The sequence below is a fragment of the Acanthopagrus latus genome, chromosome 6 (genome assembly GCF_904848185.1).
Source record: "Acanthopagrus latus isolate v.2019 chromosome 6, fAcaLat1.1, whole genome shotgun sequence".
In the NCBI taxonomy this organism is placed as follows: domain Eukaryota; kingdom Metazoa; phylum Chordata; class Actinopteri; order Spariformes; family Sparidae; genus Acanthopagrus; species Acanthopagrus latus.
Window position 1 is genome coordinate 7,584,375 of NC_051044.1, and position 26,711 is coordinate 7,611,085.

Consider the following 26,711-nt stretch of genomic DNA (forward strand, 5'->3'; position numbering starts at 1 on the left):
ACAAGGCAGGAGTGAGACTTTATCAAAGAGGAGAAAGATTTTGTGTCAGAATACAAATTCATGCACACTGTCGGTTAATACATGGGGGAACGCATTTGCATTGCGCCGTGTCGGGAGAGAAGAGTATGCTGCAGAATTAGAAATATTTTGGGAAATGCACTTCATCTTTTTTCTTGCCGTGAGATGTATCAAAAGGATGCCACCCTCATGTCTGAACAGTAAATATGAAGCGACAGCTAGCAGCAGCTCTGCATAGCTTCACGACTGCAAACAGGTAAAACCCACGCACCAGCACCTTTAAATATAAAGGACAATTCAGAGTTGCTGCTGGTTGCCTGGCACTGTTACAATGATGTCAGCACTCCAGTGAGTCAACCTTTTTACATTTGCACCAAAGTACTTAAGTATACACCCTTGGGACCTGTATGTAATGCTGATTAATGTACCTTAATATGTGAAAAGTGGTCATATGAAACCTGCATGTTATCTGATATGATCAGAATATAAACTGTTCATGACAGTGTTATAGGAGTGCAATGCGAGAACAATGCGTTACCCACAATGCAACTTAGCCACTGGGTGACATCGAGTAGTGCTCCGCAAGACCTGTAAACACACCTCGGTGTGTAACAGTGGTGGAGTTACCCTTTAAATGTAGGCAAGGTTACTGCCAAGGTTTCACTTCTCGAGCTGTCGGGAAACAACAGACGTGACTTTTCTCGGCCTGGAGAAGCTGCTGCATTTGTTAACTGACACACTGTGACCTATACTGTTCATTTACCGCCAGACTGACAACCTGCAGCTAACCTTTTCCTCTGCCGGGTTCACATTCACCGTCCCTTTTCTTCCTCACTCGCTCCACCATATACTCCCTACGTACGGCACACAGGTTCCGTGTTTGTTTGTTACAGCGAGGAGACAAGCTTTGTTTGAGAGAAGGCTGCAGGCCGGGAGACCAAAGGCAGCTTACAAACAGGAGAGTGTGGGGAAATCTGACATCAGGGCGCAGACAACCAGGCGACTCTGGTCACTCCGATTGACCAACCGGTGGTCTGACGGATTAACTCCACCACGTATCACATCGGTGTGCGACAGAGAGGGATGGAATGGGGTGCTGATGTGATAAACCGATGATTTTAACTGTAGCGGCTGTGTGACATGTGTAATAGTGATGTTACTTGTGTGCATTCCTCCTCCATGTTGGATATTTTATCTGTTGTGCAGCATGTTTGATCAGTGATCTATCATCATCTATGTTCAGTTCCCTGAGAGTTGGTGTACGTCGAGATGGCGGGCATGAGCAGGAAAAACATGGCCGGGTCGTTTACACGGGACATTTTTTATTTTGATCTGTTTATGAAAAGGTTTGGACTACTCGTCTGTAACTGACTGATTGTTTATTCTGACTGAGGCGTTTATTCTGTTTGGCCATTTAAACCAATTATGACTGGAATGTTAGGCTCCATGTTAACACAGCTACTGTCACAGTTTCATTTTAGCAAATTAGCAAATTAGATATTTTGCTCTGATAAGTAAGCCTGAGGTGCTGTTTTGTTACATTTGGACACAGTCTCTTTCCGGTCTTGTCCACTGCATGAAGTACCGGCTGTAGCTTTAACCAGACGGATACAAGAGGGGTATTCATCCTCTCATGTCATTCCAAAATGTTAAACCATTCCATTAATTTTGCACCCATGCCGGACTGAAACAAACTGTCACGAAGGTCCTGCGAGGTCTCACGCCTGTGCACTGCAGAGACCTATTTTTTCGAATCCTCCTGGACTGAGCGGATGTCACGACGGGAACATCAGAGGTAGTCAGTCAGAAATGGCAGGCCATAAATTTAACATGGTGATTTTGTGCATAGTTTTATGTTGGCACTTCAAAAAAGAAGATGGCTCAGGGCTGTGCTGTTGAAACGGCGAGAAAGACTGAGGGAACAAGAAAGAGAAGGAGGATCATTACAAAGCCAAAGTCCTTTTTCCCAGGGTTCTGTTTGTGGAGCGTTCACTTTTAAGACACAGCTGAGGCAAGCTCTGTCATGCAGCTTACCCTGGGTTTGTCATGTGGTGAAACAGAGTAAAGCGACTACCATTTAAGTAGAAATACAAAAGCAACTTGGTTTTCATACTAAAATTAATAACAATCAAACGCGGAGGAGAAGGATGAGAAGGGAGAAGAAAGACTCTGCTGCTGAAATGGATGCGACTAAGCAGGCGGAAAGGTCACAGAGTCAAACTGTGTGTGTCTGTGACATGTACAAATGTGTTCCTGCCTTTGTGTGCATCGACACGAGTGCAGTGTGCGTGTCTGTGTGCTTTTGTGCGAGAGATTGTGTGAGATCAAACTCTTTCTGCCCATCTCTGATCTCAGTGGGGAGCTGAAGGACTGCGTGTGACCCTGAGCTCTTAGAAAAAAATCCTCCTCCCTCCCTTTGTCCTCTCCAGAGCTCTCGAGGCGCCTCTTCCAATGTTTTCGTAAGAGTCCAAATGAGATGGAGCCCGTCCCAAGACCCAGCGAAGGGGGACTCAGGGATTTAACCACACGCAGACAGCAAAGACCTTTTCTCTCTCTCTCTCTTTGTCTCTTCGCTGCTCACTTTTTCTTCCTACCTCTCCATTACATATCAAACTCCCTGCCCGTCTTTCGTCTCCTCGTTTTTTTTTTTTTTAATTTGAAAATTTCTGCTTTAGGTTTCCCGACTGACCAAAAAAAGCAGAATTTAATACTTTCATTATGGCCTCGACGTGCGGTGGCTCAGATGAATTTTGACCCCGTGGTGCTGCAGCTGGTGGTTCAGTAAAGTGGACCACTGGCACAGTGACACGAGCTGCCCCTGCTAATCCTCTTGCTGTCTGCACGACTGTTACACACATTTCCTCAGACGCGCCTTTTTCGCGACGTTTAACACATTTGAGGAACTGTTTCTGTATGGTAATTTATAACTCTAGCGGCGCGCCCACCACTACCTTCCTCGTTCAGCCTTGTATCAAGTATTGATTTCCAGCTTTGAGAAAATAACTCCTCAAGTGTGAGTGCCAAAAAAGATGAGGAGTCAGGAATGTGTCTGCAAGGGTGAAGCTGCTCCGGCACAATAACTGCAGCGAGGGCGGGAGATGGGGCGAGCTTTGGGAGTTGAGGGAAAGCAGCAGACAAGCCCATTAGTCAGCAAGCACCTTGTCTTGTCTGTATTGCACCGTGGTCCACTGTGGTTAATGGTAGTTTAGCCAGTTGTCTGCAGAAGTAAGCATAAAAATACAAAATGGTGCTGGGAGAGCATATCACATTCTGATTTGCAATTCTTGATGCCTACACTCTGACCTGATGCCCCCAACTAGAGCTGACATTTGGATTTCTAACTTAGCATATTGTAAACATCTTAAATATTTTAGAGTGTATATATGTGCAGTGTTGTTTAAAGCACCAACAAAATCATCCATCCATCCATTTTCTTCCGCTTATCCAGGGCTGGGTCGTGGGGGCAGCTGCCCGAGCAGGGACACCCAGACTTTCCTCACCCTGGACACTTCCCCTAGCTCCTCCAGGAGGATCCCCAGGCATTCCCAGGCCAGCCGAGTGACATAGTCACTCCAGCGTGTCCTGGGTCTTCCTCGGGGTCTCCTCCCGGTGGTGCATGCCAGGAACACCTCCCGAGGAAGGCGTCCAGGGGGCGTCCGATACAGATGCCCGAGCCACCTCAGCTGGCTCCTCTCGATGTGGAGGAGCAGCGGCTCTACTCTGAGCTCCTCCCGGGTGACAGAGCTCCTCACCCTATCTCTAAGGGAGCGCCCCGCCACCCTGCGGAGGAAACTTATTTCAGCCGCTTGTATCCGGGATCTTATTCTTTTCGGTCATGACCCAAAGTTCATGACGACAGGACCACCTTTCGGCTCAGCTCTCTCTTCACCACGACAGTCCGATACAACGACCGCATTACTGCAGCTGCTGCACCGATCCGCCTGTCAATCTCACACTCCATCCTTCCCTCACTCATGAACCAACAAAATCATGATTGAGTTAAAGTAGGGATATGGTGTTAAAATATGACTTTGCAGGTGACGGACACCCATGCAAATATAACCCTAAACTGAGTATCTTAATCTTAATCTTAAGTATCTGATATTAAATCTAAGTAATGTGGGAGTAGTCACCTTCTTTCCAGTGATGATACTGTTGGTGCAAAGTGTTGGCAACATGCTAGCAGCCTGGCTGTGGTCCAAAGCAAAACCAACCCGAAGAAGCCCAATTTGTCCTAGAAACCTCTGTCTCAGCACCATGAAAAGGCAGGTAGTATTAAATAGGCATGTTTTGAAACAGTCTTGAGTTCCGGCAGTAAGACACGTGTCAATGGAGGAACGTATTTTGACAACACCCGTCAGTTGACTCTCCCTCTCCTCCGTCAGCAGATTGCTCCTCTCTTGTAGTGCGGAGTTTTCACATTTGCTCCAGTCGTTCCACCGTTAACTGGGGAAAGCGACCGGTAAGAAAATCGACCCTGCTGTCTGACTGAACGGCACAGTGAAAGTGAGGTTTACGGGGGACCAATGTCTATGCGGATGGTGTCAAACTTCTACTGCACTGTGCAACCAGAATGATAAGGTTAAGGCAAAAATAGTCATCAAGTATCAAAAGAAGTTAAAGTAAATGATATATTCACATGTATATGTATAAACTATGGGATATTATTGGATCCGGTGTTCAGCACTTTTCTGATTATTGGAGTCATTTTTAAAAATCTGATTGCAGATAAAATAAGTAAATTAGATAATCACAGTTGAAGTGGAAGTATAAGGTCACAGAAAATGGAAATACAAATACCTCAAAAAAGTAGTTATCTCACATTCTGTTGCTGGAATTATGTATATTAATGCAGTTACTGCATATTAATGTGATTATTGTTAGGTATCAGTCTGAGACCAACAACTGCTCCGATACGGAGATGTGAATGAATTACATTGTAGCTTTTGAATTTAAATATATATTGAAAGCACAAGAACTGCAGATTTGAGATTATTTCACAATGACTATTCATTCCTTTTGCTTTTCTATTCAATTCCTGTTTTTATACCCGATGCACAATCACAATATACAGTAGAAAGCTGCAAACAGAAAGGAAAACCAAGGGGTTTTTTTAAGAAAAAAAAAGGCAGCCAGGAGTAATTGAAACAGAGGAAGAGTGAGAGTGAAACAGAGAGGGTGAAGGATGGGAGACTGAGAGCGAGCGAGTGAATGATGGAGGTGCCGTCACTGTGCGAGTCCTGGTCTCTTGCTCATTAAGACAGTAATTCAAGCCGAGGATTAGAGAGTCAGACTCATGCAGCGAGCCCACTGGCTGCTCGTGATGAATGGCGGTTACGGGCCGTAAAACCTCAACGACTGCCGCTATCGTACATGAGAAAAATAGAGAAAAGCCGTGTTCACAATGGTAGTTAAGGTTGAGGTGCGTGCACAGGTGAATGTGGGCAGGCGCCTTAGTGTGTGTGTGTGCATGTGTGTGTGTGCGTGTGGAGGGAATGACAGGCTGTAGTGTCCATCGAGGAGAAATCACTACCCAGCTCTGTAATCATCCTCTGCTGCAGCTGACCGGAGATACTCGCAGTGCACCTGATGTGTTGTAAATAAATGAAGACATTAATGGGTGAATGAATCAATGAATGACAGTGACGACAAAACAGACTAAGAAAAGAAGAAGAAGAGGAAAAAGAGGAAGACGAAGAAGGAAAAGAAAAGGAGGTGGTGGAGTAAGAAAGAGATGCCCCCCCGCTCCCCGAAACAATCAAACAAACACACTGATTAAATATACATGAAAGGTAAGCAGCTTACTTCCTAAAAAAATGTCACACTTGTGCAGGCGAGTCCCCTGTGAACAAGCCACTTGCAGCCCCGGGGGTAGAGAGCAGAGATGCTGCTTGTTTGTGACAGTGCTGTGCCTGAGAGTCTGTCATCGCCTCAGGAGCAGTCGCTCTGCATGGGACCAAAACCTTGACTACACTCAATTATGGCGCTCCTCGGAGCAGAGTGAGTCTTCAGCAGGACGTGGTAAATATTTAGGGCAAAGCATCCGCGTGAACATCATCACAGGATCTGACTTCCTGGTACGAAGTCGAAAGTCGCGTCTCCTGTCGATGCGAATCTCGCTTTCACACGTCATCTGACGCTTAGCCAAACGCAGGGCGGTATCTCTTTTCACATCGAGCGACATCACTTTAGGACGGAAGGTACCAGAGGGGAGATGGATTAAAGTCAGTCACATATTCAGCTCACAATAACAGGGCTGGGAGTTATGGCTCAAAAGTAATATTGCAGTGCGGCATCAGGATATCTACATCTTGATATTTTGAAATCTCCTCAAAATCCCTTCATTAAAAATAGGATTAGGCAACAAAATCAAATATCACAAACCAAATTTCTTGATACTGATGTTGCAGCAATACTGTAACCCAGCTGCCTGAATAATTGTTAGCTAAGTACATTCAAAACCACAGATAAGTTCAAGCTATACGTTCCTTCATGCTGCAGCTTTACATTTGCTTCAGTTTCAGTTTTCTGTTTCTCTCCTTTCACAACGCTGTGGTCAGTCCCTGGTTAGATTTTGGCACAAAAACCACTTGGTTATGTTTAGTAAAAACATCATGACTTGGCTTAAAATACCTGTTATGGTCACAACAAACACAGCTGGAGATGGCCAGACTCTCCATTTATAATATCCGATTAAGGTCGCCACAAACATGGTTGGAAAGGTCCCCAGCTCACAGGTAACTTGGACACATCTGTGGTTTGAGGAACTTTAACTGATAAATATCCTGCCAACTAGGCTGACTATCGGTAATGTGCATAAAACAACTGAAGTGGGTGAAGGCAAATATTAGAACAAGAAGTTCAGAAAAAAATGTCACTTTACTGTCATTCATTCTTTAAAACCAGGAGAAGACAACACTTACATATCACGATATCCAAAATCCAAAATACCATGATAACGACATGATATTGTTAGATATCCAAGCCCTATTCTATAATAAATGAAAAAAGAAATTGCCTTTCTTTTTCAAGCGGTAAAATCATCTTAGCGTGTGAACAGAAATTCACAGTTTGAATTACAGTAGCAGCTCACAGATGCTGTTTTACTTAAAAAAACAAAACAATCTGTATTTTTATAAATTTGGAGGCATGAACCACATTACAGCGAGCAACCTGCATCCCTGCAGCCCACACAAACCTTAATCAGGATATTAATTTGCACCTTTTATTGTACTAACAACCTTGTCACTCTAATTTCTGTCATTTTCATGCTTCCACTTAAAAGATTACAATATTCAAGCCTGTAAAGCCCTGTGAGAAAAAAGATCGCGACACACACAGGGGCGTCAGGCTAAAAAAAGGTGCCTTTTTTTTTTTTTCTACCTCAGCTCTTGGAAAGTGACATTTTACAGACACAAGGTTTATATCCAGAAGGCGAAAGCAAATTGTGCGCCGCTTATCCGCCAAGAAATACCGGTGAAACATCTCTTCAGAATGATGGAGCGGTGCTGTTTTGTGCAGCGGTTTCTACAGACGATCAGATCAAAAAGCTGTTTCTCAATATTAATGTCTCATTAAAAAACAACAAAAAAAAAAAAACCCTCCAATCAATGGACGTCTTCATCGGGTTTGAGTTACCGCGCCTCTAAAAATGTAAACAGCTGCTGTTATGCGCAGCGGCTCTTGGCAGTCCACGGCATCCAACCTTTTGATTTACCAATCCATTACTGATTTCAGCAAAGGATAATAGTTGGTGTCGGCTTGGCTGTGCAGAACGTCAGCGAGGAGAGAGAGAGCAGCGGAGGGGTAAAAAAAAACAAAAAAACGCGAGGTTATTTATGGAAAGAATATGACTTTGATCGCTGCGATGATACTGTACAGAAGTAAATAAGTTACATGAGGGTTAGGAGAGATGTCCTTGGTCGGGTTGCTATGGTGACATTGAAAAGTATGTGTGTGTGCGTGTGTGTGTGTGACAGAGCTGGGAGAGGATGACGACGAGGTGTGAGCGCAGCATGAGTACAGTATTGTGTGTGTTTGTAGCTTAATAGGAAGAAAATACATTAACGCTGCTTCTGGCGGGTTGGATATCCAGCTGTGTGATGCACACAGGAAACATCCTCATCCTCATTGTTCCCATAAGGTGCTCCGGATTAAAGCGTATATGCTCTGAAAGTAGGTCATGCTGTACATTCCTGGCTTGCAGGTGCTTTTGAGTGCATTGAATGGGAGTTACATAGCAGTCCTGCTGCGTATGGTGTACTTACAGGGGATGGTGCGTAGGTAGAGGTTGTCCCGTATGATCTGTTGGAGCTTGTGGTCCAGAGAGCCCTTCTGAAACTGCAGGCTGAGGTAGTGGCGCAGGTCCGTGTTCAATACTTTACCTGCAACAATAGAGGCAGAGGCACGGAGGGTCAATAAAAGCATAGCGGTGCACTCTTTCAAAGGCTTGTGTCTAAAATAAAATCTGTTCAAGTGACAGCTCACAAAGCGATCGATGACACCCTTCGATGGAAAAGTTTTGTACTTGACAAAGCGGTTACGGCATGCGTGTTTGATTTTCTAGCACTTTCACAGATATTGAGTGTTTAATATCGTGTAATAGATTCCGTACTGAGGAAATTCCACAACAAATTCAGTTTAACTCAGCTAGAATACATATTGCAGACAACACTAAGCAGTGAGGTGGCAGATCGCAAACCAACTGAACACCCCTCGTCTCATTCTCCCCCAAAGTGGCTGATAAAAAACATGTCAGGTCCTCTTTTGCGCCAGTGTTTAACTTCATAAGATTTATTCATTTGATCCTTACATACACACTGTTCTGTGGGCTGGGTTGTGGGCAATTTTTGCCATTAATAACAAGTAATCCTTGTTCTGACACTCAACAGATGCTACACTTGGCAAAACTAATACGCGTTAGGCAAAATACAGATGATTTTATTGCGATATCTTGGGAAAACAAAGCTCACAATCTAACATGAAAATGATCATGTTATTACAGGAAAACTGAGGAGATAACATGTTCGACGCGTGACTGTCTATGGCTTCCCTTGTTTGGTTTGTCCATTCTGGGCTACATGGTGGTGTGGAAGAGAAGCCGCTCCACCTGTAGATGTAAAAAAAGGCTCATTCCAAGCTGACAACTAGTCTTCAGGTGATTATATATTAATGAAAACATAATTGTGAATATCAAATTGGATTTCTGCTCATTGATTCCCCCTAGATCCTACACACTCTAACACTAAAAACAAATAATATAGGCCCCATATTGTGTACATCCAGGTACTGTATAGCATTTTGCCTATGAAAAAAAAAATCAAAGGTTCCAAGAAAAATTCCTGTAGCCCAGCGTGACATCTTCAAATTAGTCATTTTGTTCAATCAACAACCAGCAGATTGATTGATTAACTGACTGATCATTGCAGGTCAGCTGTGACTGTTAGCAGGTCACAGTTATCCAGTGTTAAGTCCTTTTCTAATCAAAAATGTTTTGCTCTGAGTGCGAGTGTGTTTTCAGATGGTTTGACACCAGGTTCCCTTTAAGCACCTTCCTGATTGGATGAGGTCAGATTAACGAAACCCCCTCGAAGCCCTCTGGATACACTCTGAACTGATTTCTGGTCAGAATGTATGTTTTGCTCGACAAGGTTTTTCCACTCACGGTTGCAGTATCATCCACAGCATCGTACGTGTGGCGCAGCATGTACAGTATGAGCACCTGTTATTTCTAGCTGAGAGCTTAAATCCTCGTTGATTCACTTTTTAATTCCAGTTTGATCACTGAGGGTCAGATTGCAGCTGACGCGGAGGACGAAGGTTAAACAGATTTTTAAACTCTGATCCCCTCTGTTAAATCCACTTCAATCGTTAAAAGGTAAATGGATTTAGGGTACAAGAGAGGGTGCAGAGGGTCGTTCGGCTTAGAAACTCTGGCGTGCAAAGAGAGCACAAAGCTGCACTAGATTGCTTTTCTGAGTATTTGGAGTTCTGAGGGAAGACAGCCTGTTAATAAATACCAAGAACCAACCGGACCGGGCTGAACGCTTTGTCATCACCGCCTTTGTTGCTCCCAAGAAACGAGTCTGAAATCCAAACTGCTAAGTGACGGGTGACGGATGCCGAGCTCATGCCTCGACTGTCTTTACAGTTTTCTACAAGCCTCTAAATAAATAAATAAATAAATAAATAAATAAACAAACTTTTCACCAAAGATGCACGATGCCACAGCCTCACAAGTGAGGCGCCATGAGAAAAATCTGAGAAAAAAAAAAAAAAAGATTTCGCCTTTGCTCTCAACTCCCAGAAGCTTTTGTAAAAACAAAGGAAGTTCATGCAAAGTTTGCGGCAGAGGGAAGACTTCAGAGTCGTCACACACACACAAGCGGGAGAGAAAGAAGTTTCTTCTCTGAAAGAACATGATGAGGAGTTTGGAAAAACAGGAAGAGATCTTCGGTGTCTGTGTGCCCTCAGATTCAGTGTGAGCCACATCTCTTGACAGAGAGGGGAGCAGGCTTTGAAACAGTCTGACTACAGAGAAGTAATCACTTCTTACCCCCCATTTCTCTCGCTTATTCTCTCCACGTCTGTCTTTTCCCTCTCTGCTGCACACACAGACCAAACTCTGCTCAGCAGGACTCTTTTCCTGCATCGCTATGAATACCAATCAGCAGGACTAAAGATGTGATCATGCTACTGTAGAAGTACTGTATGTACTAATAGAGAAGGGGACATGTACTTGACTCAGAGGGGCCATAGAATAATGATGAGCTCTGGGAATATTTCAGCAAAGCTTTCTCAACCCTCAAATCCTCTTTTCCTGCTCAGCTCGCGACAGAAACCAACACGGGCCGTTATTGTGACAGCACAGCAATCGTGTTATTCTGCGCTCTAAACTTACTCTCGCTTCAAGTTTTGGAGGCTGCTGTTGACTCACATCAAAATGCCCCTCGTGTCCACGCTCCTCGCTGCCATCTGACTCTGTTTTAGGAGCCGTCATCCCGGTGGGCCTGGCTTTTCAGAATAAAGGTTGCGTGTTCTCCGTCTGCCTCTCCAAAGAGGGCTGCATCACAGCTGGTCTAGCAGATAAACAGACTGAGGCTGGGGAACCGAGGCCCAATCTGGCAACTTCATCTCGAAACTATCCCAGAATATCCTTTTTGTTCACGTTCAGCCCCCACACGAGGGGATAAATGGGGAAACAAGGCCGTTTCAGCAAACTACATGTGCTCCATATGCTTTCTAAATGAGTGACGTGGCTCTCCAAAGGGAGATTCATCAAAGAAAGCTTCGGATCAGACAAACAGCCTTCACCTACAAACCACTACACGGCGACCTTCTGGCAGCTTCACCCACAATAAATAAGACTCGTTTGACATCATCAGTCTGTTATTTACTGTGAGTTCATTCAAAGCTAAACAAACCTTTTTCAGTGATGTTCAGACTGCACAGAGACATAATATTTGCTGTCAGTACAGCAACAATAATAGTCAGTAAACAGAAAGAGCACCAAAGTCAAGCCGACGGTGGATTAGAGGTGAGTTGATGGACGGTGATATTGACGATCTCCAATGACTGTCACTCATCGATCCTGAGCCCTCGACAACAATGTTACATCGTGATTCACAAGGCCGCCTACCACCTCGCAAAGAGCAAAAAAACCTGCAGAAGAGTCTGTTACTGGAGTTTGTGAGATGCGAGAGAAAATTAAAAATAAGTTGTTGTTGCTGGTCAACGCACTGCATCTCCGCATCCTGTTTCTTTTTTAATCAAAGGCGAAATGTGGTGCGAAGATGAAGACCCATCCAAACCCGTCCAGCACGGGGGATGTATGACAGCCGCTCTCCCAGCAGAGATGTGAGAGATGGAGGACAGGAGTCTCAGCTGGATGGAACAGCTGGAGATGGCTGGCGGTAGCTGTCAGAGCGATGGGCGAGAGCGACGGTGACTAGAGACTACAGCAGTGAGCAACTCCTGCCTTGCGGCTTCAGAAACCTGCAGATGACGTCATGAAAATGACGTGTCTGTTTTATACAGTCGATGGTCGAGGCTGCCTTTCTGGACTTCTTGCATGGTCGCAGCTATTTCCGCGTCAGATGTGAGACAGACAACTCCACAAAGAGCAAAACCTGGGCCATGACAAAGCGATGGGAGTGTGGCTGCAACTAAAAATGAGAAGTCAGATTGAATAGCTACCATGCTGCTAACGTTGCCTTTAACTGACATGTCACTTCCTTTTTAAATCTCGGATCTGCGCCTCCCTGAGGTGCTGTCTTTTTGTTTTCCTTCCTGTGGTTCGCTCGGATGTTTTTAAACTGTTTTCCTCTTCTTGTTCGAGAGCTCTTGCTGGGTCCGGAATCATTGATGTCGTGGGCCTTTAAAGCCCGTTGACACTTGAGGCGCGTGAGGGACCTTCTCTGGGCTTTACAAACAAAACTCGACAAGTTTTTGATCTTCCCCCGTTCTCAAGATCACACTCGGCGCGAGCCATTCGCCTCAAATATTACTCAGCGCGCCGAACCCTTAATTGTTGGCCGTAAACTTTTGCGCTGATGAAACTCTCTCTTTGATGATGAAAGAATGACACCATCTTCGTGCAGTCGTGAAGAGCTCTCGCTGAAACTCAAACACAGACATCACGCCTTAACGATCGGCCGCCATCGGTCCTCAGCAGTGGACGTCTGTGGCTCGACGGTGGAGCCACCAGGTGTGGACCGTGTGTGTTTGACTGTGAGCAAGCACGCTCAGCCACACTTCACTGGATAAACAAAAGGGGGGAAAAAAAGCACGAGCACACACAGAGAAACACACATACTGTCCTGGTCTGTTCATTGCGGTGCAAGTACAGTGCGGTCTTTGTGGCTTCCTGGGTCCTGTCAGAGACCGTTAGTGAGGCTGTCACATCAGAGCTCCTCATTTCTCCTTCCCACAGATAACACCGCTATTGTGGCAGGCCTTATTCTCTGCATGATGAGGGCTCAATGGGCTCCATTGTGCCCAATCAGCCATCCACTAACTTGTTAGTTATTTCTCCACAGCCAGCCGGGAAGATGAGCGTACTGTAACCGTCTTTTAACAAAAGAAAATCGTTAAGTGGGGAATTTTGTCTCATTTATTTCCTTTTAAAATTCTCTTGGGTTTCTCTCTTTTCCCAACTTTAACAATTTCTGCTCCAATTTACACATTTCTCTCCTCAGAAAATTGTCCCAAATGTATTTCCTGTCGCTCGTATCAGATGCTGTGTTCTCAGGTATCCTTGAAATTGGATTAATCAAGCCGATTCCTTTGGAGGAAGCTTTAGACTCAACATCTCCGGAGATCCTCTGCTCTCCTCTGCTACTGTACCCTGTCATTTTTGCATGACGCACTGGCAGAGGATGTGTCAGAAAAAAGCAAGGTCACCCACGGGAATCCTCCCGCACCGTGTTGCCATTTCACCTAGAGTCAGCAGAAGTCGTCCTCTCAACAAACCAGAGCCTCGGTGAAAATATCCGCAGCGACGGAAGCGGCGCCTGGCACCCCTATCGAAGCGACAGCCTGTTAACATCCTCACTTAGAACAACACCTTGTGCAGAGGGCACAGAATTAGATTAACACTCCGAGCTCAAGGCATAACTGTCTCACACACAAGCACATGTCAGGCATCTGAGATTTGCTCTGTCCTTTTTTTTTTTTTGAAATCTTATTTAAAAAATGCACTGGCTCACTTTGTGAGAACAGAATGTGTGAAAACACATCATGCCACTTTTGAGCAGAAGTACTGAGAGCACAGTAAGCAATACAGGAAAGAAATCTAACATCGGTTATTTTAGTGATGCTGGTTTCAATCCATTAGTTCACTTGTGATGAAGTGCTGCAATTCAACTTTTTTGGGTGGTGCGCCAACTTTCTCTCTCTTTAAAATGGACTCATTTGCTTTTAAGTGAGTCAGAAATCTTGTTAAATTTCCTGAACTCACTGCGAGGAGGTTTAACTTTGCTGTTTTGAATTTGTAATATCACTTTGCCTTGTAGGTGCAAATCAATTTTCATTTTATTCATCAAAACTGCATACTCTCTCTAATTATGTAATTCTGATGCAACCGCTGGATTGTAAGTGAGAGTGAAAATGAATAGAAATATACACCCACAGCATGTTTCCTAGAGAAACCACAGCGAAACGCACAAGTTTTAAAGGAACAGTTCAACATTTTGTGGAATGCGTTTTTAAAAAAATTCTTATGTAATGCGCCTTTAAATGAGAAAATATATATAATGTCTACCATCTGTGGCCCATTATCTTAGTTTAGCACAAAGAATGTATACCGAGGCAAACAGGTAGCCTAGTGTAACCTGCAGTACTTCTAATGGCCGGCAGGTGGCGGCTCCACCAGTTTCAAAAAGTAGTCTGTTTGTATGTAAGCTTATGAAAAAATGACCTTACTTCTTACTTGTTTTACTACCTCAGTGAACAGAGAGAAGTTTTCGAAAGAGTTCATGATCTCAGTCACTCATTTCAACTCCTCTCCAATACAGCTCGATGTTCATTTTGTAAATTGCTTTGGAGCAATGCCACCTTGTGACTGACAAGCTGCTCCCACAGCGCGTCCTCTGGGTTCCGCCCTCTCGTCCAAATATGGTCATGTCTGCCATAATGTCAAACTCAAATCATCTAACTAAGCTAAGCTAAGCTAACTGTGTGCGATCTGTAGCTTCACATTCACTGTACAGACATTGAGGGTGGTATCAATCTCCTCACTAGCTCTCAGTCAGAAAGAAAATAGCCCTAACCCTAACCCGCAATTTGTGTTTCCTCTTGATGGATCATTTTTCTTCCCCCAGCCGAAATGTGAACAAACAAACACCTTGTGTGTATTATGACATTTTCATTCTGAGGCCCCCCCCCCCTTCACATTCACTGTACAGACATTGAGGGTGGTATCAATCTCCTCACTAGCTCTCAGTCAGAAAGAAAATAACCCTAACCCTAACCTGCAATTTGTGTTTCCTCTTGATGGATCATTTTTCTTCCCCCAGCCGAAATGTGAACAAACAAACACCTTGTGTGTATTACGACATTTTCATTCTGAGGCCCCCCCCCCCCCCCGAGGCATGCGGGGCGTCCACTGGGAGGTCATTATCTCTGTTGTCTGACTGTCGCTTAATTAACAGTCCTCTGAACAGGGAATATGTCCTCAGGTTTGGAGCTGTTCCCTGACACTTCTCTCAGCGCACTGGGTCATCTCATCGAGAGAAACCAAAAGCAGGAATTCTACATATTTTGCCCGGAGACATTTGGAAAAGGACACGCGGTCGACATGTATGCCGGGAATGCGTAGGCAAACGACCGCAATCTCTGTTTTTCACATGTTAACACATTTCATCTTCTTCTCTCTAATAGATACACGTGGGACTTGCTTGCTACGTACAGTGTGCTTTGATCAAAACATCTATATTTGAGGAACAGCTCTGACAGGATTTACTCTATAAAAGAGGTTTGTTGCTTTGTTATTTTGTAGTAAAAGTAGCTGGTTTTTCTACAAACTCACTATTTCTTAAGCTGTACACCTCAGCGACCTGTTGGTAGATCAGCCATTACCAAACTCACAGTACCTAAGTATCAGCACGCCGTCAAATAAAACAAACAAAAAGTGGACTTTCCAATCCGACAAGTCTCCGGTTATGGTCTGCTTGGGACCGGCGCACAAAACAAACCTATTTATGATTCGTGGGAGATGAAGTTCTGGATTACATAACGATGATTGTGGCCGTGGTTACCAGAAACTGAAACGAGTGTTTACAGAGTCCGTTTGAAGTTTTGTTTATCCATCCGACCGAGCCCACCTCCTGCCTCTGCAGACATTGTGGCTCCGTTACAACATCACAATACTTTGCTCCTTTGCTTCCAGTGGTGGAGACTCAAAATACCTGTGGCCACTAGAGGGCTTTGTCAGTTACATCAACATCTGTCGTCTTTGGTCGGATGCTGCCTGAGACATTGTTTGCCCCGACAATTTCCAGACAGGACAACCTCTACTCTTCAAACACACAGGAAATTTTGGGGAGGAAGTCCTTAGGTTTCCAAAGAGACCAAATATATTCAGCTGGATTGTGGGAACATAAGTGGAAAATGATGGAAAAATTGAGTCTTGAATGTTTAATTTCTCATATGTGTAAACATCAACCACCCATTAGAGATATTTCAGTTCTGTTTCTACTGTATACTGGTTGCAGCAAAGTTGCACATCTTTGAGCTGGTTTCATTTATAGGATCAACTTTTTACATCAAGAATCTTGATTTGCCTGCAATATTCACCAAACACACATTTTCCTTTCTCACTTTAATAAACAAGTACACTTCTTCAATAGATACACAGTGTTGTAAAGAGAACCCCAAAGTCACACGCGAGCAAAAGTAAAGATTTGTATTAAAATATGACTGAAAAAGTAAAGGTCACTGGTAGAAATACGTGGGTAAAAATCTTCAAGTATTTGATATTTATATTAGATGGACTTAAGTATAAGAAAAAATGAAGTGTAGAGGAATAGTAACTTAATTACAGAGCTGGAGGACAGTGACTTAGTCACATTACATCACAGAATACATATAAGGCTGGACGAAAGAGGCGTGACCGCACCTGAGCTGTAACTAAAAACTACGTACGTAAAGGTTAGCAGAACAAAATCACACAGCGTAGAACGCAGAGGAAGCACAAAAACAGGCTGACAGACTTGCGAGTAGCCGGTTTGTGCAGGCGGAGCAGAATATCCCTGATGATACAACAACTACACCCACCAGACTCGGTGCAGGAGGCGAGCAGTGAGAGTGTCCTCGCAACACTGTGATGTAAAAATAAATTATAGTTAGAGGGTTTAACTACAGTATACTGCTTGTACAATAAACTGGAGGAGGCTGATCTATGATACACAATACTGTCAGATGGTGTGAGAAAATTATCAGCAGCGACAAATTGAAACAACAACTGAAAACCAATGCCTTTGGTAAATAAACATTATAAAAAAATGTAATGTAAGCACTGTAAAGAACAACCCAAAACAGCGGGGCAGCTGCAGTATATTTTTAGCGTTTTTTTTGTTTTTTTTTTCCCGTCCCGCTCTGCTTGTATGTTTCCGGCTTGATTTTACCCCGAGGTGTTTCTTACACTCTGTGCTTTTAAATCCCTCTCTCTCTCTCTCTCTCTCTCTCTCTCTCTAATGCTTCACCCATACTCGCAGGCAGACAGATGCCACTGTTGCCACATCACCCCCACCCACCCGTCCTCCCTTCAATCTTGGCCTCCCTCTCAATCCATCATGCGCTGTATGACAGGTCACCCACATCCTCTTCATCAGGCTCTCCTCTTCCCCTGTGGCACTCAGTCAAACGGTGGCCTGCTGAGGCTCCAGCACCTGCAAGACCTCTGCTTGGGCTCCTCTCATCACTCTCCTGGCCTGACAGCACCGGCCCCCCCCCCCCCCCCTTCCACCAGCCTCCTCCATCCTGCTCTAACCTTGACGCTTCCTGTGGCCGTTTTAGGGGACAAAATTGCCTCGGGACACCTTTGAGCGGGAGGGTTTATACCGGGGCGTCCGCTCAATTTTGCAGAGAGCTTTATGTGAGGCCGGGATCGCGGGGCACCTCGCTGACTCTGCTGAGGGAAGCAAAGAGTGTGAGTGTTGTGCCATAAGCCCGGCTTATAATCTCACACCTCACGCAGCACCGTCAAATGAATTCTCTTCACTTATATAACTGGCATGTGGAGTGTTACTACAGGCTGGAGGACGCTGCATTAGAGGAGCAGAGCGGCCCGCCGTGCAGCTGTGTTTCCAGCCCGTCTGCTCGGCTGCAGAGCCATGCAAAGTTAAACAGGCAGCGGTCTCACACGCCCCGGCCTCTCTGCGCACACTCCGTCATTTCACCTCGTTTCAGCAGCGGGGGCCAGAGGTCTGGAATAAGCAGCTTTAAAAGGATGAACTCTAAAACAAAAATAATAAATAACGGGAGAGAAAAAAACAACAAGACATAATAAAAAATCCTGTGAGGTGATTAGATTCGTGATTCTGATGTTGGCATGGCTTCTGCAAATTTAAGTATTACAAGGCAATTATTTTAATTATTTCTTACTGCGTGTCTTTGTGAGAGGGAGACACACACACACACACACACACAAAGGCAGAGTGTAGACAGAAAGTATGTCACACTGGCGCACCTTTAATTATAATATTACTCACTGAAAATGGTCCACAAGATCTCCAACATTGAAGAACCATCAAAAGACTGATCGATTAGGTACCGTAAACCTTGCCTTGTACAAACCTTCACAAAAAAAAAAATGGTTCATTTAGGGACCATTTTCAAGAAAGTTCTTTGTTGACCCAACTGGTTCAATAAAGAAGCCATGTCCAAACATACCAAGACGATCTTTTTCCCCCCACCTTCTTTGGCATCATTTCAAGAATATTTGCGTCGTTGTTGTTGTTGTCATGAGATGGCGCAGGGTTAAGAGGTCGAAGGCTAAAGGTTGAGGGATGGGGCGATGGCGTCATCGATACGCAAAGTATGTAAGTAAGTATCCCTTAAAGGAGCATTATGTGGTTTTGGAGAATCCATTTAAACTGAAAGATTTAGATTTACAATATTAATGAGGTAATAATACAAACTCAGACATATTTACATGCTGTTCTCAGAGGAAAATAAGGTCCCCTGTTTGAAGCCAGAAAGGTGGCAGGGTCCACCACATATGAACAAACTAATACAGGACGAAGCTACATCAATCTTTCTCTTCTGATTAAAATTTCCTCCCTAGAACTAGGTTAGAGCACCTTTAGAGGATTCTTGAGAAACTTTGCAGAATTCGTGGCTGTCTGAACATTTTTAAATTAAAGCATTATGGGCACGTTGAATAACAAGTACATAGATGATGTCGGGATGACTTTGAAAACCTGGCTAAAATGAAGTGATGCAATACCTCTACTAGAAATTAAGCTAATTCCCGGCTTGGCAGAGCCTTTTTCTGTGTCCGTGTGTGTGTGTGTGTCTCCTCTGGGTGCTTCTGTTTTCCCCCGCCGTCAAAAACACATATGCCGGGTGAAATCTGTCAGTGCCCTTTGCCAAAGAACTGAGAGTTGATCCGCGGCACTGAACAGGTGCGGCCCACTGGCCCTGATATTCAGGACGGGTTAAAAATAGAGCACAAATTTTTCCTATGGGAATCAATAAAGGATAGCTTAGGTGAAATATCAAATAAGCTTTGAGTGTTATGATCATAAAGGCAACAGTACAGAAAGGCTTAAATCCCTCTCCGCCAACACAGCAGGCCAGATGTGCAGAATCAGAGCCGCAGCCTCCAGACGATGAAGACTACAAATATTCCCTCATATGATCATAGCATGATGTTTTTTCCAGCCCACTGATCTCACAAGTACACACAGAGGAACATCTGCCCCCGCGTTAAAGTTAACTAACCATATGCTCCCTTCTCCTGTCCTCTGCCCTCCACTTCCTCCCCTCCTCCGTCCATCACCGCTCAGGGAATGGACCGACGACCTTCCCGGTGTAAGGTAAAAGGCGAGATCAGACCAGCTCAGCAGAACTGCAGAGGTGGACGTTTGGGGGGGGGAGGTGACGAGCCGGGAGGACGTGTAAATTAACAGCAGCATCAACAGCGAGCCTGCCAGAGCTGCTGTGATAATGTGAGGGGGGAGGAACAAGTCCTGGTCCCAGAGAGAATCAGAGAGAGATCAGGAGGGGAGAGCAAAAGAAGGGAGGAAGGAGGAAGAGAGTTCGAGTAGAGGTGGTGAGAGGAAGGAGGAGTGTTGCCCTGCAGGTGCTGAGTCATGTTGTTGCTCTGTTCCGCGCTGTTTTTTCTTCTTTTTTTTTCTCCTTTTTCGCGTACCGTCACTTGTTTTGTTTCTGAACTCTTCAGTTCTGGTTCTCTCTTTCTGCCGCCTCATACTCCTCTTCAGCCCGCCTCTTCCTCCATTTCACATTTTGTCCTCCGCTCTGCCTTTAATGAGCAGTCTACGGCCCATGCCTCTGTTGTATCATTAATGTGGTCTGTGCAGAACAAGGCAGCTGGAGAATGAACTCACAGACGCACAAAAACACACGCGCACTTTACTTCCCATGTGGGTCCCCACTCAGCATCTGGCTCAGACAACACGTCTGCAAAAAAACCCAAAAACCTCATAATAAGAGAGCGTTTATGTCCGAAATTGTCTGAAATTTTGTCAAACTAGCAGCAAAAAGGAGCCGGCTAACATTTTGCATCAGCATGTTCACAACGACAGTTCTAATGTTTAGCAGGTGCTTCGTCTGCTCGGTTACACCGATGCTGATTAGTGAGTTAGAATGATAATATTTGCCAATTAGCACTAAGCACAATGAGGCCTGTGCCGTCAGCGCTGGAGGTATTTTGTCCGGAGTGCTGTAAAAAGTGAAAATGTTGACCTGCTGAGTTCCACTGAATAAAAATGTCAGTCACCAGCTTACACTTCCTCCTGAGGGCAACAAGTTTGACCATTACACAAACTTCACACCGCGGACATGACAGTCAGCTGGAGTGTTGTCAGCTGGAGACATTATTTGGGAAAACTAGCGGCAAAAAGAGCCAAATAACATTTTGAGCTGGATGCTAACATCAGCATGCTCACATCGACAACGCCAGCAGAGGTTATGTCCGCCATGTCACTGTCTTAGATTAACATGCTAACACTTGCTAAATAGCAGTAAAAGCCATGTTAGGCTGAGGCCTGAGGGTAATGTCATCAGATCTGGAGGTATTTTGCTGGACAAATACTGGACAAAGTGGAAATGTTGACCGGCTGGTTGCATCAGACGAAAGCTCAGACCAGCTTCCAGCCTCCTGTCAGCTGAGCTTCGGTCAGATGGCGACATTACTGGAAAAACAAGCCACAAAACAAGCAAATTAACATTTTGAGCTTAATGCGAACATCATCATTCTCACAGTGACAATGCTAACAAGCTTATGTTTAGCAGATGTTATCTACAGTGTAATACCAGTGTGTCAGCATGCTAAGATTTGCTGATCAGCACTGAGCAGTATTAGGTTGACGCCCGAGGCAGATGTCATCAGTTCTCATGGAGGTGTTTTGAAAAACGTATTTGAAAAAGTGAAAATGTTGACACGCTGGTCACACTGGATGAAAAGTCTGATATCATCTTACAGTTCATCCCGAGGGAGGCATGAGTGTTGATGGTAATCCATCCGATAGCTGTTGAGACATTTCACTCAAAATCACAGATGTGAACCTCACGGTGGCTCTAGAGGAGAAGGATCAGTAGGATTCATCCTCATCCGGCAAGACTTAGTATGAACCGTCGAACCATCTGTCTATCACTTTGAACAAACCAGATCCAGAGTGGGAGCACGCTACCACCAGCAAATAAAATCACTCTTTCCCATTGGGAAAAGCCTTCGGTGCCACTCTTTGCTCCTTTATCAATTTCCTAAACTCTTAAGTTCTGATATGACAAACACTATAGCAGTATCTCCACCTCCTGAGGAGCCTCCATTGTTGTTTTTTTAACAAACAGTCACTTCTCTCGCTAGTCGTCACACCTAAACCCCTGTGGTTTTGGAGCCTGGCTAGAGGGTTTTGCTAGATCACATGATCATGTGATTTCCCAAATCCATCCGCCTCGCAAGGTAATCAGATAATTGCTCAAATATTCCTGCATGGCTGAAAATGCATATCGAAGCATCACTGCCAGATGCTGCGGACAACAAAACACAGGGGATTCTCCTGCCACAGTGACCTTGGAGAGACAGGTGAGCATTTACATCTCTTAAATGATATGTTCTATCCCTCGTGTTTTTTCCCCTGTCAAAAATGCGTCTATTGCGTACTTGACATGTGTCAAATGTCTGGATAATCTTGCAAAACTGAATCCTGACAGCCTTCCCCACCACCGGAGCACTCGCGTTTGTTTACTGTTTCCGACTGAATCAGATTCATTCAGCTTTAATCCCAATCCACGTTTCCGCCCTCCAGTCATGCGCATCCTCCCGGCTCCATGCGGCTCAGCTCGGAAACCACCGGCGTAACCCTGACGTGCATTTCTTATGAGCTCCCCCTCCTCTCTCTCTGTCTCTCCCGCTCTTACCTGTTTCACATGCAAAACTACATCCAGCACAAATGCATGCAAACACTGTTCCTGTTGCAGAGGAACGAATTTCCAAGTTACATAAAAAGAAAAAAAAGAAAAAAAAACAAAACAAGTGTGACTCAAGCGAGCTGTGTTGTTTCTACGCTTGTGGGAGGGTCCTTCCAAATCCCAAGCTTGTTGTCAAATCATGTCTCCATAAAAGTGAAGTCATGTTTTTTTTTTTGTTTTTTTTTTTTGTGGAGCAAGGACGCGGCCAGACGTGTTCAATTATTGAAGGGCTGGAGAAAAACAGTACAAGAGAGAACGTATTAGCCACCGAAATGAGCTGGAAGCAGAACCAACATGCTCAGGCAGTCGGGGGAACACGAGACAGAGGCCTGCTTCTTAAATCTCCCACCGCCACTTACATCTGCCTCAGACCTAATGGCACACTCTGTTTCTCCCTTTAAAATGTCACACCGAGGTACTGTAAACACAAGTACCTCACAATGTGCGCTGGGAAGCACACTAGCAGGCACTCTGAACGGGAAATGCAGTGGCACGGACCCCGAACGGGCTCCACAGAGGACCACTTTCAAAAATTTTTACCGCACAACTTCTGTGCATTATTTCAGCGGCCGAGCTCAGCAGGCATTCCCTCTGATCTTTAATGAGTCTACGACGGGCAACGAGGGCTGAGTCATCCTTAACCTGTCGATGGCTGTCGAGTGAGTCTGCCATTAATTCCGTCAGCCGTTGGGGAATGATGAGAGAAATGTGGGCAGTGGCAGTCATCGTCTTCAGCGGCGGCAGACGTGAGTCAAACTACAGTACAAAGTGGCCGTTAATGAAGAAACAGCTCAGGGGGGGGCAGAGGACGGGAATCAGGGAGATCTACGGCTCGTGTTTTTTTTTTTCTTTCTCCGTCTCTGTCTCCGTGTGAGGCGTTTAAGTGACTGACAGATTGACAGAGGAGGATCATATTATTAATTCAACGACACGCACACCCGGGCGAAGATAAGCTTGAAATAGAACTGTAATTGTTGCTGTGGTGATGAGATGTGCTAGCCTCGTTGTTTTCAGACAGCAGCCGCCTCGCCAGATTTTGCAGAGGAAGGAAGCGAAAGAGAGCAAGACAGTGTGCGTGTGTGTGTCTGCGTGTGTGTGCGTGTGCCAGAGCTGAGAGGGTGAGAATGTGTGTGTCACTCAGCACTCTGTGGCCCTCCATTATGTAGATCATTACAGTATGCTGTTATTAAAAGCAACTTCGCAAGGTCTGGACTGAAGGACGAGTCGCTCTGGAAGTGTTTGTCATCATACAAAGACTCTACAAAAGGGGCAGCTCACCGCCTAATTCTACTCTCCGGGCTAACGCTCCTCTTCCACTTTCTCTTTTCATCATCGCGGCTTCTCGCGGAGGACTAAGGTCGTTTCCGTGCCGCCTGAAATGCCAGTCCATCGCCTCCAATACCATGCATTTCATTGTTGAGTGAGCAAAGAGCATCCCGGGGCCAACGGGGCACCTTATGAAAGTGCATTGTGCTAAGAGAGGTTGATGCACACACAGGTTTCAGCTCGTACACACACACACACACACAACCACACTGTCCCATCAGACATCAGACTACTACCGGTTCTATCCAACAGTCACAACACAAACAACAAGCCTTATTTCACTGACCAAATTATAACACATAGAGCAGTGATTCACTGTCCTTTTAGTTTTTTTTGCAGCTGACAATTGAAAAGTTCAGGAAACATTGTTGTGCTACAGAGACGCCTTGGCCTTCTTTCGTCCAGGGAACAAAAAAGAAAACAAATAAAAAAGTCAAATCATCTTTTTAATATTTTTCTTAGTGGTAATGACATGCAAAGATTACCATCCCGCCAAAACTGTCACTCATAGCACCATCACAAGATCTAGTCGTGATAATCACAATTTGATTCCTTTGCAGCCCTTTAACACAAAACCAGATTCAATTTGTGTGAGTTGTGAGCAGTTTAATCAAAGAGCGATCATTTTTCTGAGTTGCACAAAGAACTAAAAATATACACAAGACACGGATACAACAATAAGAACAGCAAAGATTGGGGTAGACTTAGAAAAACAAACAAGTCTGTCATTTTGCACTACCTTAGGTTGGCCTCGCTTTCCCTTGCGAAGGTCCCACAATACTCCACCACAGTGCAAAGCATATTACAGACATTGCACTGCACATGTAGTATCTTGGTATACTGGTATGATGTCAGTATTATTGGGTGTACTCATCCCACTCAACACAAGGCCAAACAAAGACTTTGCTTGAAGGTCCAGTGTGAAGCATTCAGGAAAATCTACTGACAGAAATATTAAATATATACTTCATACTTGTGTTTTCCAGAAATGCACTGATTGCAATTCTTTTGGCCGGGTCCAAAGTCTGACCTGACAATTCCTATTTCTTTCCTTCTGAGAACTATTACTGACAACAAACATTTTCGTAACCTTTCTTTAATGGAACGTGTATGTATATATTCATTATAACATATTGACTATTAAATAACTCCGGGTTACAAGTCCTCCTCTCACTCTAGTGCAAACAAATCTCAAAATAAAGTGCTCTGTTCCTGGCATTTATGCATTCTATACTGGGATATCTGGGTCTTTTATTGTGAAAGGTACAAATAGAAAGAGTCCATAATGTGCTGCGATTGACGTGAACAAAAATAGAAAGTCGGCCTCCCTAGTGCAGATGTGTGTAACTGGTACAGAATTGGATATCTTGGACTGATCGTGGCCAATCGTGTTGAAAACTAGTTGATTCCAGTCTCTTGGTACATCTGTAATATCTTTATTAACTTATAATCACCTGAAACTTTAACTTTTTTGTTTCAATTCCTCAGATTGAGTCTTTCATATCTGCAGAGGGAGCGTGTCCTCCAAGTCTGCCATTATGCACCACTATGTTCCTACAGTAGCCCAGAGCGGACAAACCCAACACTAATGGACTAAAAAGTAGAGAATGAGATGAGGGACATGCTACTAAATTTCTACATTCTGGACCTTTAAGAGAACATTTTCAGCTAAAATTCAGAATATGAGGAGCGATTAAAAAAAAAAAAAAAAAAGTTCTGCAATTACTTCAGCAAGCACGCGCAGTGGAAAGTGGAACTTCTTGAGCATCTGTACGTTTAGCTCTGCGCAGATGTGAGCATTCAGCAAATGCAGCGTATGATGCGGGCTGAAGGAGCACTGAGGTGAGGAGTTCATGATGAGATATCCAAAAGGATAATGACGGCAATTCCAATAACTCACCTCGCTCGCTGCACCGCCACTCAGTCACTGTGCAGAATCTTAATCCTGGGCTCTAATCCTGCTGACTGAGAGGGGCCCGGAGAGCCATTTATAACAATGCGAGTAATAAAAAGGACAGCGCCAGATACACCCCGGCCGTGTTTATGACGGGACACCCAAATTGCATCAGCTCTGACACCTGGTGAATAACAAGTGCAACATAGCTGAGCTGCCGTTAAGTCCCCTGCATCAGTCTGCCTAACGTTTATTCATGCCGACAGCATGAAAAAGTTTTGCTGTCTGATTCTGCTCTCAAAATCCAATCCACACACACACACACACACAGATTAGGATGGTTCTAATTAGACCTTGACCTCCCGCACGGCAAGCGGATGAACAACGCGTCGTCACCGCGGCAGGATGGTTCACAGACGCAGCGGAAAAACACGGCAATTCCGTCACAGGTGAGAGCAGCCTGTGCTGGTGGTGAGACTGCGGAGGCGTGTTTGTGTATCTGCAGCCGGGGATTAACCGCTCACCCCCATCATGAGGCCATATTGGCTATAACTACCATTTACAGCGAGGGACTCTGCAGGGAACTGGTGGGAAAACAGAATGCACGGCGCTCCTAATTGGGAAAAAAGGCTGAGAGAGAGTTTGAGTGATTGCGGGATTTGGGTGCTGAAGGAGAGAGAGGCTCTGTTGGTGGCTTTCTGAAAAATAGTTTCTGTGAACCAAAAAAAAAAAAAAAAAAGGAAGCCACACGGCTGGAACTGTGCCAGGCTACCTCCAGCCAGAAACGATGCTTCTGCATTATGTATGTATTTATGTATGTATTCAGGTAGAGACACGATTTCACTGTATTCGCCGGTGACTGTGCAGACAAAGTCAGAGTTAAGCTGTTCTTTAAGATGCAACTGAGATATGTGACGGTACATTTGAGCTGTTAAAGCTCAATACTTTGTTAGTATTCATCAAAATCTGCCTCACGGTCCTGCTCATATTTGTCGTCGTCTTTGCTGATCAGGAAGCTTCTGACGGCTGCTTGTGTTCAGACAACACTGAACTTTCAAGAGCTTCTGTTGCTGAATGAGAGTATCAGTATAATGTTGTGATTTGTGTTGAAACTAAGGACTGTCACATGTGGAATGTGAATTTTCACATGTGAATCGGACATCTTCAAATGTGATTGACCTTTCCCACGTGAAGAAATGTATATTTCCACAGGTGAATTACATTTGATTGGCTTTTGTTCCCATGTGGATTCAAATTTCCACAAGAAATGTGAAATCAAACACTGACCCAACGTCTGAGCACATATTTTCATTGTCCA

General features: G+C 44.6%; 1 protein-coding gene across 4 annotated transcripts in view; it reads right to left on the reverse strand.

The window, feature by feature from the left end:
- The window catches only part of LOC119021544 (membrane-associated guanylate kinase, WW and PDZ domain-containing protein 3-like), a 145,443-nt gene that overhangs the window by 40,100 nt on the left and 78,632 nt on the right, over nt 1-26,711 (reverse strand). For all 4 annotated transcript variants that reach the window (XM_037101901.1, XM_037101900.1, XM_037101899.1 and 1 more), the window contains exon 3: nt 8,286-8,402. In XM_037101901.1, coding sequence (XP_036957796.1) covers nt 8,286-8,402 — 117 coding nt within the window. The remainder of the gene's footprint in view (nt 1-8,285; nt 8,403-26,711) is intronic.